This window comes from Notamacropus eugenii, chromosome 3, assembly GCF_028372415.1.
Source record: "Notamacropus eugenii isolate mMacEug1 chromosome 3, mMacEug1.pri_v2, whole genome shotgun sequence".
Classification (NCBI taxonomy): domain Eukaryota; kingdom Metazoa; phylum Chordata; class Mammalia; order Diprotodontia; family Macropodidae; genus Notamacropus; species Notamacropus eugenii.
In genome coordinates this window covers 211,720,086-211,739,759 of record NC_092874.1, presented here as the reverse complement: position 1 = coordinate 211,739,759, position 19,674 = coordinate 211,720,086, and the positions used below count along the sequence as shown (strand labels likewise).

General features: G+C 36.5%; 1 protein-coding gene across 16 annotated transcripts in view; it reads left to right on the top strand.

Annotated features, from left to right (window-relative positions):
* Positions 1-19,674, top strand: part of TMEM117 (transmembrane protein 117) — a 234,518-nt gene that overhangs the window by 172,905 nt on the left and 41,939 nt on the right. For all 16 annotated transcript variants that reach the window (XM_072654278.1, XM_072654276.1, XM_072654275.1 and 13 more), the window contains one exon: positions 16,447-16,606. In XM_072654278.1, coding sequence (XP_072510379.1) covers positions 16,447-16,606 — 160 coding nt within the window. The remainder of the gene's footprint in view (positions 1-16,446; positions 16,607-19,674) is intronic.

Below are 19,674 nucleotides of genomic sequence, written 5' to 3'. Positions count from 1 at the left end.
TCTCCCTTCCCCCCCAGAATTTTTGCTTTTCTCTCTTCTTTCTCCCTTTCCCCTCTCACTGGTTTTGCTTTTGACCACTACCTCCCTCAATATACCCTCCCTTCTATTAGTCCCTTACCTTTTTTCCCCCTTTCCATTCCTACTTTCTATAGGGCAAATTAGTTTTCTATACCTAACTATATTATTTGGGCCAAATCTAATGAGATTAGGGTTCAAACAATGCTAATCTCCTTCTCTTCTTTCCCTCCACTGTAATATGTCTTTGCACCTCTTCATGTGATATAAGTTATCCCTTTCTTCCTCCCCCTTTGTTCTTCTCCCAGTACAATCACTTTTCACCACTTATATTTTTTGTCCTCATATGAAAGTCCACTGTTTATGTATATCCCTTCTAAATGTCTTAATAAAGGCACAGTTCTCAAGAGTTATGGGACATCTTCCCATGTAGGGATATAAACAGTTTGCCCTTATTGAATAACATGTGTTGTCATTGTTTTTTCTTTCCTGTTTACCTTTTATGTCTCCCTTGAATCTTGTATTCGAAGATCAAATTTTCTGTTGAGCTCTGGTCTTTTCATCAGGAAGGTTTGGAAGTCCCCTATTTCATTGACTATCCTTCTCCTCCCTTGCATGATTATGTTCAATTTTACTGGGTGGTTGACCCTTGGTTGTGATCCTAGCTCTCTTACCTCATAGAATATCATATTGCAAGCTCTCCAGTCTTTTAGTGTAGAAGTTACCAGGTCGTACATAATATTCACTTTGGTTCCATTGTATTTAAATTGTTTCTTTCTCGTTGCTTGCAATATTTTCCTTTTGACCTGATAATTTTGCACTTTGGCTACAATGTTCCTTGGTGTTTTCAATTTAGAATCTGTTTCAGGAGGTGATTGGTGGATTATTTGGATGACTAATTCACCCTTTGCTTCTAGGACCTCAGGGTAGTTTTCCTGGATGATTTCTTGAAAAATGATATTCAGGCTCTTTTTTCATCATGGTTTTCAGGTAGACCAGTAATTCTTAAATTATTTCTCCTCGATCTATTTTCCTAATGAAGTATTATTTTTCTAATGAAGTATTTTGCATTTTCTTTTACTTTTCCATTCTTTTGATTTTGTTGACTGATTCTTGATGTCTCATAGATCATTACCTTCCACTTGCAAACTTCTGATTTTTAATGAATTGTTTTCTTGAGTTGGCTTTTGCACTTCCTTTTCCATTTGGCCCATTTTACTTTTTTTTAAAAATTTATTTATTTAACTTTTCACATTCATTTTCACAAAATTTTGGGTTCCAAATTTTCTTCCCATTTATCCCCTCCCCCACCCCAAAACACCATGCATTCTAATTGCCCCTATCACCCATCTACCCTGTCTTCTATCGTCCCTCCCTTCCCCTGTCCCTATCTTCTCTTTTGTCCTGTAGGGCCAGATAACTTTCTATACCCCATTACCTGTATTTCTTATTTCCTAGTAGGAAGAACAGTACTCGAAAGTTGTTCCTAAAACTTTGAGTTCCAACTTCTCTTCATCCCTCCCTCCCCACCCATTCCCCTTGGGAAGATAAGCAATTCAATATAGGCCATATCTGTGTAGTTTTGCAAATGACTTCCGTCATAGTCATGTTGTGTAAGATTAACTATATTTCCCTTCATCCTGTCCTGCCCCCCATTGCTTCTATTCTCTCTTTTGATCCTGTCCCGCCCCAAGAGTGTTAACCTCAAATTGCTCCCTTCTTCCATTGCCCTCCCTTCCATCATCCCCCTCCCATGCTGCTTATCCCCTTCTCCCCCACTTTCCTGTATTGTAAGATAGGTTTTCATACCAAAATGAGTGTGCATTTTATTCCTTCCTTTAGTCGAATGTGATGAGAGTAAACTTCATGTTTTTCTCTCACCTCCCCTCTTTTTCCCTCCACTGAAAAGCCTTTTGCTTGCCTCTTTTATGCGAGATAATTTGCCCCATTCCATTTCTCCCTTTCTCCTCCCAATGTATCTCTCTCACCACTTAATTTTATTTTTTTAAGATATGATCCCATCCTATTCAATTCATTCTGTGCTCTCTGTCTCTGTGTGTGTTCGTGTGTGTGTGCGTGTATGTGTGTGTGTGTGTGTGTGTGTAATCCCACCCACTACCCAGATACTGAAGTTTCAAGAGTTACAAATATTGTCTTTCCATGTAGGAATGCAAACAGTTCAACTTTAGTAAGTCCCTTATGATTTCTCTTTGCTGTTTACCTTTTCATGCTTCTCTTCATTCTTGTGTTTGGTAGTCAAATTTCTTTTCAGCTCTTGTCTTTTCATCAAGAATGCTTGAAAGTCCTCTATTTCATTGAAAGACCATTTTTTCGCCTGAAGTATTATACTCAGTTTTGCTGGGTAGGTGATTTTTGGTTTTAGTCCTAGTTCCTTTGACTTCTGGAATATCATATTCCACACCCTTTGATCCCTTAATGTAGAAGCTGCTAGATCTTGTGTTATCCTGATTGTATTTCCACAATACTTGAATTGTTTCTTTCTAGCTGCTTGCAATATTTTCTCCTTGACCAGGGAACTCTGGAATTTGGCCACAATGTTCCTAGGAGTTTCTCTTTCTGGATCTCTTTCAGGCGCTGATCTGTGGACTCCTTGAATACTTATTTTGCCCTCTGGTTCTAGAATCTCAGGGCAGTTTTCCATGATAATTTCATGAAAGATGATGTCTAGGCCCTTTTTTTGATCATGACTTTCAGGTAATCCCACAATTTTTAAATTGTCTCTCCTGGATCTATTTTCCAGGTCAGTTGTTTTTCCAATGAGATATTTCACATGATCTTCCATTTTTTCATTCTTTTGGTTTTGTTTTGTGATTTCTTGGTTTCTCATAAAGTCATTAGCCTCCATCTGTTCCATTCTAATTTTTAAAGAACTATATTCTTCAGTGAGCTTTTGGACCTCCTTTTCCTTTTGGCTAATTCTGCTTTTTAAAGCATTCTTCTCCTCATTGGCTTTTTGAACCTCTTTTGCCAATTGAGTTAGCCTATTTTTCAAGGTGTTATTTTCTTCAGCATTTTTTTGGGTCTCCTTTATCAAGGTGTTGACCTGCTTTTCATGCTTTTATTGCATCTCTCTCATTTCTCTTCCCAGTTATTCTGCCACCTCTCTAACTTGATTTTCAAAATCCTTTTTGAGCTCTTCCATGGCCTGAGCCCATTGAATATTTATTTTGGATGTTTGGGATACAGAAGCCTTGACCTTTATGTCTTTCCCTGATGGTAAGCATTGTTATTCCTCATCTGAAAGGACGGGAGAAAATATCTGTTCACCAAGAAAGTAACCTTCTATGGTCTTATTTTTTTTCCCTTTTCAGGGCATTTTCCCAGCCAGTTACTTGACTTCTGAGTTTCCTCTCCATACCCACCTCACCTCCAGATCTGCCCAGCTAGTGCTTGGGGGCTGAGATTCAAATACTGCTTTCCAGCCTCAGGGCTTTTGGTGGGGACGGGCCTGCTATTCAGTGTGAGATTAAGGTTAGGTGCTCAAGTGGGGGCAGGACCACCACACAGGTCTTAGTTCCCTCAGGGGGTTTATGTGGAGACCTTCAACAATGGGTCTGAGCTCCTGCCTGCTTTGGGAGCCCTTGTATGCTGCTGCCTCTGCTGCTGCCTCCCGAGGGGGCCTGAGTTATGGGGACACCCCATTCCCCTCTTGGCCAGCCAAAAACACTCTCTCACTGACCTTTGACGCCTGTGGGTGGAGGGACCTGTGCTGCTGCTGGAGATTCTGTCCTTGAAGCCTGCTCAGATCTGCTCCTCTCGGTGCAGCGCAGCCAAGGTAGGGCTGAGCTCTGCTGTGGGTCTGGTGCGCGATGGACCTTTTGTGTCAGTTTTTTAGGTCTCTCTGGAACAGATATCTCCTTCACTCCATTGTTCTGTGGCTTCTGCAGCTCCAGAATTTGTTGCGAGTTCTGCTTTACAGGTATTTTATGGGCTGTGGGTTGGGAGCTAGCAAATGTGTATCTTTTTACTCCACCATCTTGGCTCCTCCCCACCATTTTACTTTTTAAGGAGTTCTTCTCTTCAGTAAATTTTTGTGCCTACACTTCCATTTAGGCTATTCTACTTTTTAATGAGTTGTTTTCTTCAATGTACTTTTTCCTTATTTGAACAATTGAGTTTTCTAAGGAATTGTTTTCTACCATCCATTTTTGTCCTTTCTCTTCCAAATTATTTGCTCTCTCTTGCATACCTCTCATTTGTTTTTCCAATTTTTCTTCTATCTCTCTTATTTGACTTTTACCATCCTTTCTTGAGCTCTTCCAAGATGCATTTTTGGACTTGTGACCAGTTCACATTCCCTTTTGAGTTTTCCATTGTGGGTATATTGACAATATTATCTGTCCTTTTCTGAATTTGTGTTTTGATTTTCCCTATTCCCATAGAAATTGGTCATTGTCCATTTCTATTTTTTCCTCGTGGTATTTGCCTGTTTCCAGCCTTTTAAAGTTGAGAACTTCTTCTGGAGCATAGGGAGAACTGACCCAAGCTTCTTGTGCTGGGGGCCAGGTTCTTAGTCACTGGCTTTGTGTCTTTTAGCCTAAAGTGTGGGCAACTTGAGGTGGTAGGGTTCTGACAGTTTACCTGGTACTGAACTGGATTCAGCAACACTGAAACTCTGTGGGTGGGGTCTAGGGGGAGTGACCCTTCAAATATGCCTGCTCACCTGGACTGCTTAGAATAACTGGAAGTTTTTACCTACTGGAGTATGCCTGTCCACCTGGACTTGTGCTTCCTGTAGTTGTGCTGTTGTATTGGGAGGTTTAGCTGCTGTAGTACTCCTGCCTCCCTAGAGCTGTGCCTCCCAGATTTGTGCTGAAAAACAGGGAGGTTTTGATGCTTGAAGAGACCTGCCTGCTGGCACACATGGTGGTTTTCTGAATTGGAGTCTACCAGTTCCCTTGCCTGTGCCAAGGCACTTGTGGTAGTGGGGATAAGAAGGGATTATTTTATTGGTACTTCCCTGCTCCACCCCCTGGGTGGAGGTTCAGGATCTCTACCTGGCTTGCTGAGGTAGGGATTATTACTGGCTTGATGGGGCATCTTCTGTTTTGTAAAGCCCCTCTTCCACCAGAGTGAAAGGGACCTTTCTTGTTAATCTCTTAAACTTCCTGAGCTACAAGACCGCTGTACCCTGTCTTTTTGCTAATTGCTATTTCAGGATTTTTCCTGGGGTGATATTTTCTGGGTTTTTAGAGGTCAAAAATCGACTTCTTGTTCTGCCATCTTGGTTCCTGAAAGTCCCCAATCAGGACAATTTTGAAATTAATATGCAGAATTGATTATATACTTTAAAAAAAGTGTTATGAGATGAAAATTCACAAGTTCATATAATGTACTCTGTGATCCTTTGTGTTTGTTAATGTTTTTGTCTTTAAATTCAAATTTTAAAAAATTCTAAAGGGAAAGCAAACTCTTCAGTGGTTTCATTGGTGCAGTTCTAAATATATAAATAAATTCAATTACTTTTGTCATTTTTATTATGTTGCCATGGCCAAGCAATAGTACTAATTTTTCTTCCAATTGTTAAAGTCATTTTTTATTGCTTTGAGTAGTGTTCTGTAATTGTCATTGTGTAAGTCTCAAATGTGTTTTGGTAGATTGACTTTTAGCCATTTTATGAATGCTGAAGTTATTTTAAATGGGAATTTCCTTTATATTATTTCTTTATGGATTTTGCTGTAACTTATAAAGATGTTTGTAACTTTTGTCTGTTGATTTATGATTTGCTCTTTGATCCACTCATTATTCTTCACTGTTTAGGATGTCATTTTATGTCTCCATTTAGGTCTTTCTCTTTTGCTTATATTTCTTATAGAAATCACTTATTTTGCATTATGATCTGTAAAGAATGGTTTGATATTTTTGATTATTTTACTTTTCATAATTTTTGTGTCTCAAGACATGATCTATTTTTATTAATGAAACAGCATCATCCTAAGCAACATTTATATTCTTGGATGTTCTTATTCAGAAGAGGTCAGGATGAAGGAGTAGATTAAAAATCATTTATTAAGTATTTACTGTATGCAAAAAATTCTGTTAAGGGCTCAAGATACATATAGAAAAACAATATGGTCCCTGCTTTAAATGAGCTTGTGTTCTAGTAGAGGGAAACAACACAAATAGGAGCTTTCAGCTCTAATTCAAATAGAAAGGTCTTTAGGGGTCATTGGTAAATCCAATACCAATTACCTTCTTTAATATTGTTTCCAATGAATTTCCAATTCATTTCTGATGTTGAGTTATTTGACAGTGCCAAGGACCTTTTGACCTTTATTTTCTGGGTTTTCAGTATTTTTTTTTCCTGAATACTGCTACAGTACCTGCAAAAGTAGTTGCCATTCACATCTCTGGAGTTCAGGGGGTGCTTCTATTTCTAAGGCTCTTGGATTTTCTAGTGGTTTAGCACATGCCACTTATGTCTGGGTTTGATGGTTGGCCTTCAATGAAAGTCTTTCACTAAATTCTATTAATTCTACTTAATTGATGTTTATTTATTACTATAACTCCTTTAAATTCTCCTCTAAGAATTTGGATGGTATACCAATTGGTACATATATGTTTAGTAATGATATTCATTGTCTATGGTCCCTTTTAGCAGCACATAGTTTCCTTCCTTATCCCTTTTAATTAGATCTGTTTTTGCTTTTGCTTTGTCTGAGCTCAGGATTACTACCCCTGCTTTTTTTTTTTTTTTTTTACTTCATCTGAAGCGTACATATTCTGCTCCAGCCTTTTACTTTAAAAAATTTTTTCATATAATTTATTTATTTTTCAGTTCTTAACATTCACTTCCACAAGAATTTGAATTCAAAATTTTCTCCCTATCTCTCTCCAATCCCACCCCAAGACAGCATGTACTCCATACACCCCTTCCTCCCGTCTGTCCTCCTTTCTGTTGCCCACTCTTCTTCCATCCCCCTTCCCCTCTATTTTTCTGTACTCCATTGCCTGTATAACTTAATTTCCAGTTGCATGCTAAAACGATTTTTAACATTTTGGATGTGGGTATAATTACTATGTTGCCCTCTTCTGAATTTTTGTTTTGATCTTCCCTATCACCATAATAATTTACTATGGTATCTTCTTTGTTGCTTTATGCTTATGATTATTGCTCATTTCCTAGCTTTTAAAGTTAATCTCTGCTTCTGAGTCAGAGGTAGCACTGTCCCAAGCATTTTGTACTGGGGGTCAGGGCCCAGGTAAGCTTTTTCTGTGTTTCTCTGGGGCTACACTGAAGTTTATGAGTTTGTCTGTGTGTGTGGGCAGGTTGTTCTGGCTGTTGTAGGATGCTTCCTAACTGAGGTTATGCTAGAGCCTGGGATGTTCCGCTGCTAGTGGAAACTTGTCCACATATGCACATGGTGGTTTTCCAAGTTGATGTCTCCCAGTTTCCCTGGCTATGCCAAGGCACTCAGGGTGTCCTCATGTTGGCACTTGCTTGCTCCACCACCCTGGGGCTCAGGATCTCCTGTCAGTTTACTGCAGTGGGGCTTGATAATGACTTGCCAGGATGCCTCGTTTCCTATATTGCTCCCTGTCCACTACAGTGAGAGGGACCATTCCCGTTAATCCCCCAATCTCCCTGGCTAAAAGACTGTTGCACCCTATCTTTCTATTGGCTCTTCTGTTCCAGGATTTTTCCTGGGGTGGTATTTTCTGGGGGCTTTTTTTGAAGTCAATTAGATAACATCAGAGTGACCCACTATTTACTCTACCATCTTGGCTCCCAGGAGTATTTTCCACATTTAACTTTTTTAAGATTCTATTCACCTCCTTAATGTCTTTCTTGTTTATTTTGTGGTTAAATTTATCTAGTTCTGAGAAGGAGATCATATTTTGTTTTGGAAGTTCTTTTTAAGTTCTTACAAGAAGTCTTTTGGTGCTTGTTACCATTTGATGTTTCTTTTTCAGGAGTAGGAGTACTGTTTGTTTGTTTTTTTTTTTTACTTCTACTATCCTCTGAATATAACCCAGATCTTCTCTGTCCCTGGTCTACAACTGGGTCCTTTCTCCTTTGCCTACTCATTTTATTTTTATTTTGTTTTATTTTATTTTTAGAAGCTTATTATTACAATGAGGTTTTGGTTCCAAATTGTGGGGAATGGTGCTCCAGGCCTCAGGTGCTTCTTTTTTATTTTATTTTATTCTCCCCCACACTTAATAGCATTTTATTTTTTCCAATTACATGCAAAGATGGTTTTCAATGTTCACTTTTACAGCATTTTGAATTCCAAATTTTTCCTCCTACTTCCTCTCCCCCAGGTCTTTCTTACTGTTATTTTCTGTACTCTATTGTGAGGGCAAGCAAAGTAGGATCTTTTGCTGTTTTTGTTTATGCCACGAAGTATGATGCCTCTGAATAATGTGATTAAGGAAGATCTTTCCCACCCTTGTTGGACCTGGGAATATTTGTAGGAAGGCCCACACCTTTTTGTTAATGAGGCACCGGTTCTCAAGGGATGTGATGCCCTTTGGCTCTAAAAAGTGTATAAATACTCGGAGGGTAAGATTTTACTTTGAGGCTTAGTTTTTGGAAGGTTTGTGTGCCAGATGAGAGACTCTGGAAAGCTGCTAAGCAGCCCCCTGGCTTTGAAAATCCAGGTATTGATACTTCCCTCTGGTAAAAGATGTATGTATGTTAAGGGTCAGACAGTTTGGAAACGCTGTGTGTTGATTTTTTATTTCTCTGAAATTTTGATTTTGATTATCTATGATACCTGTGCTTGATTAAAGTGATTGTTAACCTCTAAAAGTTGCCTTTCCTTTTAGAGAAGCAGATCAAAGAACCTGTGGTAGCAGGTCCCCCTGTGTATGATACTGATACACCTGTCTGGGGACCCGACGCTGGGAACTCCTCTTGACCTCTACTTCATGAGTAGGGCCTCCATTCATGCTGTCCTGTAAATGCTCTTTCTCCCTGCTGTCCCTGTTTTGACTACAAACTTTAATTCCCTCTTCTTTCCTGGAACTGAAACTAGGGACTCTTCTCCTCTAAGTGCTTCTGGCCAGCTGGACTCTTTCCCTTCTGCTGCAATGCTTACCTGCCATGAGCTCACTCTTCCTCATCCATAGCCACAGGTATGGATGCACCCTGTCTGGTCAAGACAGCTGGGTCTGTCATCCTGAGACAGTGGAGGGTCCTTCAGTCTTCCCCTACTTAGCTGTCTGAACCCCATGCTGTCTTTGAGGTGAGAGTTCCTGAGACTGAGGCTCCCTCAAGACCCAGCTACCTCCAGAGCTTGTTATTTGTTGATTCAGCAGAGTCTGCCTGGATGTGTTTGCACTTCACTTAGGTGAAAACTCTGCTCTTACTGAGACAGCTTCTTCACCCCAAATTTTATTTCCTTCTGTCACTCTTCACTTTGAGGTGATGTTCTGTCTTCTTTGTGGAGGGAATTTGGAGAACCTGGAATATTTTTTACCTACTCCACCATTATTTCTCATTTTTTTCTTATAGTACAACAATATTCCATTACATTCAGGTACCAAAGTTTATTTTTCTCTTCCCCAGTTGATAAGCATTTATTGTGACACTACAAAAAGTGCTCTTACAAGTATTTTGGTATATATGAAACCTTTATTTTTGCTGATATTCTCCTTTGGCATATGTCTAGCAGTGGAATCAATTGATCAAAGCCTATGGTCATTTTAATGACTTTATTTTTATAATTCCAAATTGTTTTCATAATGATTGTACTAAATCACAGCTTCACCCACAAAGTATTAGTGTGCCTATTTCCCCATATTAATTATCTTGTTGTAATGGGGGACTGAACAAAGGAAATCCGTGTTTCGAGCATATACACAATAAGTGCTTCCTCCTACCAGCCCACAAGAAGGAGGCTGGGCATCCTTCTTGTAGTAAGGCATGATGATGAAGAAAGGAAGGACCCTGCTCCATGATTCAAAATAGAAGCAGGTACTCTGACTGTTTCTACTGTAGCTTGTATTGTGATGAAGAGGTACATTTTTCCATTGACTACTGAATCAAAAATGAGAGGCAGACAAAAGATTTCAAAGGGGCTACTTATACCCATTTTCCTGACTCATTCAGAAGAGGAAAAGATTCTCTGTGTGAGAAAAGGTTGGGGCCTTTCCTGTCTGGATCAACATTTGTCTGTGAATACAGCCTTTGTTCTTTGCCTCTTTGCATTTCTTCTTTCCTGCTCTTAGGTGAAAGAACTATTGGAGATGACTATGACTTTATGAGCTTTAAGGGGCTGGAGGAGCAACCAGGGTCCAGGAACTAGAATCTACACCAGAGTTTACCATGTGAGGCAACAGCACAATCTTGAGGAACAGAATCTAATGTGGTTATAAATTAACCTGGCCAAAGGGACAGTGGCACGTCTAGTGGCTATGTCGTATTCAGAAGTCAACTTGGTTTGGGCAGATGCTTTATAGCAGCTTTATATCAAGTATGAGGCCACTCCCTCCACGTCTTGAAGTGGTATAAGGGAGAGTATATTCTTTGATATTGGAGCATAATTTTTGTACTGTATTGCCTCAACAAATGTTGCTTTTAAAGTGTATTGATTTTAAATGGTTAAATGATAGTGGAACAAATCACTGGCAACTCACAGAGAAATGAGGGTTCAAGCAAATGATATTAGAGAAAGGTATCCCAGTTCCTCCAAAATACTCCTAGAACTCTGATGTGTGACAAGAGCTATTGTACTCTCAGAACCTGACTCAATGTGAATGTGGCTTGAGATAAGAACACCTTGAAGCTTATAAAGGCGATACTGTTTTTTGTAATCTGTCAATTTTCTAGGTGAAGTAAAAACTCAGACCTGTTTTCATTTGCATTTTTATTCTTAATGATTTGGAGTATTCTTTCATATAGTTCTTAATAATTTGCAACTTCTTTTGAAAACTGTTGATATTCTTTGACTAATTAGTCATTGAGAAATGTCTTTTGGTCTCATATATAACGTTGATTAGTTATCTATTTTTCTTAGATATCAGAATCTTGTGTAGATTTGATGTAAAGATTTCCCTCCAACTTTGTCCTGTTTTTGAGACATATTAGCTTTTTTGTATCCTCAATTTCATGTAATTTAAATGATTGTTTTATATCTTACAATTTCCTTTATCTCCTGATTAGTTAAGAATTCTTTCCCAACTTATAGCTGTGAAAGGTACTTGATCTGCTTTCCTAATTTTTTATGTTATGATTAGTCATATATCTGTTTTTAGTTAATGTGTATTATAGTTTTAGATGTTTGTTTAAGACTAAGTTCTACTGGATGGCTTTCCAATTTTCCCAGAAATTCTTTATCAAATAGAGATTTTCTTTCTATATAATTCAATTTTGGAAAGGGGTATTAAATTGAATCATTGAGTTATTGGTTTGTTTGGTTGATTGTTTTGGTTTCTTGTCTACTCAGTTCCATTGTTCTTTTTTCTTTTTAGTCATATTTTATGTTTTAGTATTTGTTGTTTTATAGTGTCATTTGAGGTCTGGAAATGCTAGTCTCCTCTCAGTTCTTCCACTCTGTCATTCTCCTCCCTCCCCTCCTCCCCCACAATGTACTTTGGAAGGTAGGAATCATAGCAGATAGAGCAGTGCATGTGGAATCATGAAGATCTGAGTTCAGTATTGCCTTTGACATTGACATACTGGTTACATGGTCTGAGGAAAGCCACTTAACCTCTCAGCCTCAGTTTTCTCATGTGTAAAACAGCACCTATCTTACAAAGTTTTTATGAGGATACAATGAAATATTTGTAAAGTACTTTGCAGTGCATTTTGTATTATTTTGACTTATACTGTTCTTTCTATTATTACTTCCTGGGTTCTGTTATTTTTATATGGAAATGTTGATATTTCTGGATTGTTAGGGTTAATTTTTAGACTAACTTTACTTAAACTATATTTAAAATTCAGTTGGATTTTTAGCTCCTCATTCTCTCCTTTCCCCTCTTCCCTCCCAATCAAGAGAGCAAGAAAAACAAAATTTGTTACAAACATGTATATTCAAGAAAAAAAATGCCTTCATTAGCCATGTTAAAATAAAACAAACCAATCCCCTAAATCAGTATATGCCTCTATTTACATTCAGAGTTCATCGCCTTTCTATCTGGATTTGTGTTAAAGCTATTAATTATTTAACTTGGTTTCTTTGTTGTTTCCCCATGATATTCATCAAATAATAGTTTTGTCTCATCTTTACCTATCTTTATGTTTTAATTTTCTTTCTTTTGTCTTATATTTATGGCTAGCATTTATGGAACTACATCAAATAAGAAAAGTAAACTGGGCATTCTTGCTTTGCTTCTATATTCATTGAGAAGACTTGTAGTATTTCTTGATTATATGTAATTTAATATTTGTTTCAGGTAGCTAGGTGGAATAGTGAATTGAGTGCTGGGCCTGAAGTCAGGAAGATTCATCTTTCTGAGTTCAAATTTGGCCTCAGACACTTACTGGCTATGTGACCCTATGTGACAGGTAATCCTGTTTGCCTCAGTTTCCTGTCCTGTAAAAAGGAAATGGCAAAGCATTATCTTTGCCAAGAAAACCTAAAATGGGATCATGAAGAGTCAGATACAACTGAAACAAATGAACAATCTTTATATATATATATATATATATATATATATATATATATATATATATATATATATATATGTGTGTGTGTGTGTGTGTATGTGTGTGTATCAGAATGTATATATACACATGCATACACACATATATGCATATATACACATATACAGAAGTGTTACTACATATATGTATATATACACACACACCATGTAAAAGATCCTACTATAACTGTATTTCATAGAATTTCTAGTACAAATGTGTTTTGTATTTTTTAAAGGGTTTGCAGCACCAATGCAATATTCACAGCACCTGTTGTTATGTTCATTCTTCATTTTTGAAGAAGACCATGACATCAGAGAAATGATGACATGACTTGCATTTGACTTTGTTTTGAGTAAGAGAGGGCTGTGCAAGGTCACCAGCCTCACTTTATCCTTCTGAACCATCTGGGTCCAGTGACCAGATATTCATCAGGGTGACTGGAGATGGTCCAGGATGCAATGGGAGACCTTGGCCTATTTAGAATAGTCCTTTTCAGGTGCTCACATAAAGGGAGGTAACACCAATTGAGTGAATAGGTCTCTTTAAGAAGTAGTCAGGGAAGGGCCCTTTTAATGAGCGAAAGAGAAAAAAATAGCTAAATCATGCTGGGAGGGAAAGAGAAACTGTTACTATTGATAATCACTCAAAGCCAGTCATTAAGTGGAGCTTAGGCAGACATCTATTCTTGTACAACCTGTGGGCTTCAGAATACACTGGGTCTAAGGTTTGGGGAACAACAAGGAAGGAAGGAAGGAAGGAACGAAGGAAGGAACAAAGGAAGGACATCTGGGAGCTCTGGAATTTGGCTACAATGTTCCTTGGAATTTTCCTTTTCGTATCTCTTTCTGAGGGCAATTGGTGGATTCTTTCAATATCTATTTTACCCTCTAGTTCTACAATATCAGGTCAGTTTTCCTTGATAAGTTCTTGAAAGATGATGTCTAGGCTCTTTTTGTGATCATGGCTTTCAGATAGTCCAGTAATTTTTAAATTGTCTTTCCTGGATATATTTTCTAGGTCAATTGTTTTTCCAATGAGATATTTCACATTGTCTGTTATTTTGTCATTCCTTTGGCTTTGTTTTATAATTTCATGATTTTTATAAAGTCATTAGCTTTCATCTGCTCCATTCTAGTCTTTAAGGAATTATTTCCTTCAGTGACCTTTTGGACCTCCTTTTGAATCTGGCCAATTCTGCTTTTTAGGGCTTTCTTCTCATTGGCTTTTTGTATCTCTTTTGCCATTTAGGTTAGTCTATTTTTAAAGCACCTACAGCAGCCATGAATATCCTGATGCAATTCTGAGTCTTGAAATACAACAGACTGTCCACATGGAAGACAGAACCAAAACATTTTTTCAGACACCAGAAAGTCAAACCCATCATAACAGACATCTATACACAATAACAATGCAGAGAGCAACATCTACCCCAAGCCTTCCCCCTGTTAGGCTTCCCACAAACCAGGTCCCTTAAACAAATCCCAAGCAGGTTCCCTTAAACAAAATCACAAATAAGCTCTTTCACTCACGCTAACCATCTCCTACTTTCCTGTGTCCTTCCTACCTCTGACTGCTCCCATAACCAAATTTCCTCTCAACTATCCTCCAGCTCCACCTCTTCCTGTTCCCCCCTCCCCTGCTCCACCCCTTTCTATTCCATGCGACTTAAGCAGGTTATATCCTTCTCTGCCTTAGGAAATTAGGGTTATATTTAGGTCATAAAAGGAATTTAACGAAATACTTTTTTCTCTCTTCGTTTTTGAGAATAGTTTATATAGTACAGACTCATATTCCCACCAGGAACAGAACTCAACTTTATCGTAAAGTTCAAAGTCAAGAAATAAGGTGGGAAAAATGACAAACAACAAAAAAGAACCTGACAATAAAAATCTCTATGGTGAAAGGAAAGATAAAAAATACCAACTTTGAAGAAGTAAATGAAGTCAAAATAGCTACAAGCAAAACCTCAAAGGGAAAAAATGTGAATTGGACGTAAGTTCAACAAAAATTCCTGAAAGAGCTAAAAATTGCTTTTCAATATCAAATAAAAGTGGTAGTAGGAAAATTAGGTAAAGAAATACAAGCAAAGAAAGAAAATTATGAAAAGACTATTAGCAGCTTGGTAAAAGAGACTCAAAATTACTAAAGAAAATAATACTTTAAAAGACAGAATTGGCCAAATGGAAAAAAAGATTTGGGAATATTCGCTGATGAACACAACTCCTTAAAAAACAGATTTGGCCAAATGGAAAAAGAGATACAAATGCTCCCTGAAGAAAATAATTCCTTAAAAATTAGAATTGGGCAAGTGGAAGCTAATGACTTTATGAGGCATCAAGAAACAATAAAAACAAAGTTAAAGGAATGAAAAATAGCAGCAAATGTAAAATATTTCACTGGATAAACAACTGACCTGGAAAATAGATTGAGGAAAGATCATGTAAGAATTATAGGACTACCTGAAAGTCATGCTCTAAGAAAGAGCCTAGATATGCACCACCAGGAAAGATGAATTTAAAGCTATTATTAAGCCCAAGTATGTGCCAGTAAACTGACAATCTAAGTTAAACTGATGAATATTTTCAAAAATATAAACTGGCTAAATTAACAGAAAAGGAAAAGCATACTTAGGAAGCTCAGCTTCCTAAGGAAAATCTACAGTACCATATTGATTTACAAGTGAATTCTACCAAACAATCACGATACCATGTAAGCTATTTGAAAAAAATAGATAAAGAACAAGTCCTACCAAAGTCTTTTTATGACAAAATATGATTCTGATATTTAAAGCAGGAAGAATTAAAGTAAAGAAAGAAAATGGTAGACCAATTTTGTTAATGAACAGCAATATATCACAAAGATCATACACTATGACTAGGTGAATTTTATGCCAAGGATGCTACACTGGTTCAATAATAGGAAAAGTACAGCATAATTGACCATATCAATGATAAAAACTACAGTGACCAATGATGATAAATATAACACTCATTCCTCTTACAAACATTAGAGAGCATAAGAATCGAGCCTTTCTTAAAATAAGTGCTATTAATACTAAGACCAAGAATGGTCCTTAATGGAGATAAACTTGAACTCTTCTGAATAAAATCGGGGGTGAAACAAAGATGACTGCTATCACCACAGTTATTCAGTGTTGTACTAGAATAGTTTTCTATAGCAATAAAACAAGAAAAAGAAATTGAAGGAATTAAAAAAGGCAATGAGGACAAAACTATTACTTTTAAAAATGAATTTATATATTTTTAGTTTTCAACATTTATTTCCACAAGATTTTGAGTTCCAGATTTTCTCCCCATCTCTCCTCTCTCCCACCCTGATATAGCATACATTCTGATTACACCTTCTCCCAGTCTGCCCTACTTTTTATCACTCCACTCCATTATACCCTGTCCCCTTACTTTCTTATAGGGCAATATAGATTTCTATACCTCAAAAATATATAACATACAATGGAAAGTATTAAGCTGGCACTGTTTTGAACTCATTTGAAAAGCTAACTATACTCAGCAATATTTCTGCATAATAATTCATTGCATAAGATTTTAATATTTTCATATTCACAAGAGAAAATCTCTGTCAAAGAAAGTCTTACATGGGATGACACACATATTTGATATCTTTCTACTTTTAAAAGAAATTATGACATTTAACTTTTGCATTTTCTGTTAAGGTTGTCATGCTTTATAATAGAGGATCTGATAAATGAGGAGTTTATTAACAAATCATAGACCAAGTCACATCTCTCATTAAAAATTTTTTACAGTGTTCTTAAAGAAGTGTTTTGTTTCTTACAGGTCAGTTCTTTTCACTTTGACCTCCGTCGTTGTGCTTGTCATCACCACTGATTGGATCAGCTGGGACAATTTGAATCGTGGATTTCTGCCCAGTGATGAAGTTTCTAGAGCCTTCTTGGCTTCCTTCATCCTAGTCTTTGATCTTCTTATTGTCATGCAGGTACACTGGGCTCTTTGACCTTTCTCCTCTCACTAAAGCAATCATTTTTTTTCTTTTTAAATGACATAATCATAGATTTCATAAGATATCCTAAATGCTTCATATACAATGGCAATTAGCAGAAGGACAAGGCATTGTGACATAGTGGATAGAGATCCTACCTGAAAACCAGGAATTCCTGGTTAGAATTATGTCTTTAGTATATACTGGTTGTGCGAATGTGGGTCAGTCATCTAACCTCTCAATTCTCTAAGCACCTCTCTTAGACTACAAGAGTCTAATAGTTTTGAAATCACAATATAAATCCATGACTGTATTAGTGGAGGGCGTTTTTGTCCACATTACTTGCAATGGGGCAGAAGTTTGTGATGGAAGTCACTTGGCTTTTTCTTGTGAGAATAGTGTGCCCTCATTTTTAATTGCAAGGTAGGAATCTGGGGATTGGCTTTCTTGGAGGTTTTTTCTACCAGGGCAATAGAGGAATTCCCACTATTTGCTAAAATGATACAGAAATGAAGGTGTTGAAATTCAACAAAGCAGAGAAAATCATTTGTGAAACATACTCAGTATTACAAAAGTTATAATGGAAATATGCAAAAATGATTTTTCTGTTTATGAAAATTGTTGTTTGCTCTTAGTATTTACTAAAGATCATTCCATTTTCATGTAAGTGATATTTCTCTCTTGTTTGGTACCCAGATTGTATAATAACATCTTAGTAGCCAGCGAAAACCAATGTAGCTAGAACGATTGTGGGCTGCAAAATATGTAGGACATGAAGAATGCTGCTTTGAGTTGAGCAAATAAAATAGTATCTGTGGACATGGCAGTTATCTATAAAATGGCCAACTGTTTTCTGGATTTTTTTCTTAATTGTTTTACAAGTTATCAATAGTTTCTCCTCTCAAATTAACATAAGCTAAAATAAAAACAAGAGCAGCAACAATGAAACAAGTTACCACTGCTGAAGGGAATATTATTTCAGAGGTATTATTAATTTAGTTAGTTCACAGAATACTAAATATAATACCTCTTCTTTGCAAAGTCACTGTTGCATTCTGGAGGAAAAAAATAGTTCACATGCATTTGTTTAAAATCAGTATTTAGTACCTTTGTGGCAATTATTTATGCGCTGACTATATTACAGTTTGAACTGGTGATAATTTAAATTGTGCCATAGTTACAAAATAGGATACAAATAACTTAAAAATAGCATTTGCTTTTATCCTTTCATTTTTAAAATATATAATATTATTACATGTGTTTATAGAATACTATATCTATTTATAGAACATCTGTTTGTTGAATTAGACTTTTAATGACCAGAAGGGGTTAAATATGGGTTGGTATTAGGTAGGGCCATCTCAAATTTGATTGGGCTATTAATTATCAAATTAAGTTACATCATTTTTCCGTCTTCTGAAAATACTTCCCACACTCTCTCAACATACTTAAACCATTTGAGACTGGTCCAAAGGCATCCAGAGCAACTATCTGGGCATAGGAGGGGCTTGGATAACCCCTTTTTTCCCCAAACCTTATTATCTGCCTTCCATATTTTCAATCAAACCTTTATTTATCTTTCAAAATCTCTTGAACCCGTTATTAAAACTGCTTCACTTTCCTTTATATTTCCACCATAGACAAGATAGCTCACAAGTTATTACTTTTCACTGGCATAGCTGTATTGTCTTAAACAAAAGCGATTTCTAACTTGAATCTCACAGCTGAATCAATGTGCGTTGTTTAACAGGCTTCTTTATCCTTCTCTGATTATATTCACTCTGGAAGAGAAACTTTAGAAATTAAGTTATTAATAAGTTCAAACACTAATTTTAACTTTTGCTTAGGCCATGAAATGACTACAAATTTAGATTAAAACAGCATGATCTTTTCTGCTTTATAGATCATTACATATTAATTTAGTAATACATTATCTTGAAAATGAAAATTTAGTAGGCTTTAACCCCCCCCTTTTTAAAAAAAAAACATTTCTTCTAAAAATATTTCTTTTTCTTTTAAAACAGTTGAAAATTTATCCTGATGTTAAGAGAGTCACTAAACTTTTATAAAGAAAATTAGTTAAAATCTTTTTAAATGATAGTTCTTTTTTCACTTTGAAACAAAAATAAACCTTTTAAAATTAAAATTCATTAAAGCTTAGTTGGTATAAAAATGTCCTTAGGTAATATGAATTCTCAAAGTATTACAAACTAAATTCTTAATTATTACAGAATTCCTAGATATCCCAAAATGCTTTAGTCAAAAAGGTGCAATAGAATTTTACATTGGTAACTACTGCTTTTAAAATCCTTTTAAACAATGAGGACATCTTAAGGCGAGTCTTAAGTAGTTTACATAAATTTCTGAACATGTTCTAATTTCATATAAAAATAATATTAGATTTCCCAGTAAGATTACACAAAAGGGTTCACATGTTTTGCTGGTCACTTGCTACTGATCATAGAAATTTGCTGTAGAAGGAAAAAGTAGGGACATGTGACATACCAAATATGACAGGATAAAACATATTTGACCCTGTTTGAATTCATATAAGAGTGAAATTCTCTGATCGTGCAGTATCTGTTTTATAGCCAGACTCAGAAATATTCAGGTAGGAAATATTCCTTTTTAAAGGAACACAATGGGGAAACTGACCAAGACGATCCCATTCAAGATTGAGTCTAAAGTTGTCGCCTCGGTGTTTCCTTTCCAGATGCAAACTTCACCTTTTAACAGTACAGGATCACATTCCCTCTGAGTAGCTTATGGCATTTCTCTCAGATACTGATTTAATGCAAATAACTATACACAAATTCAAACTCAAAACAAAAATAGTTATTGTCCCAAATGCCTTTTACCTTAAGCTGCAAATTTCACTAATCACAAGTTAGAGCCAGATACTTATTTCTATTCTTATGGAGTTGCAATAAGTAATAAAGATTTACCGGAACTTTCATACGTAAGGGATTCCATTTAACATTTTTCCTTCTCAAATTTAAAACTTGTCCTTATCAGGAAAGCCAATTGAAAGCCAATTGTTAAAAATCCTATCTATTTCAACTTCT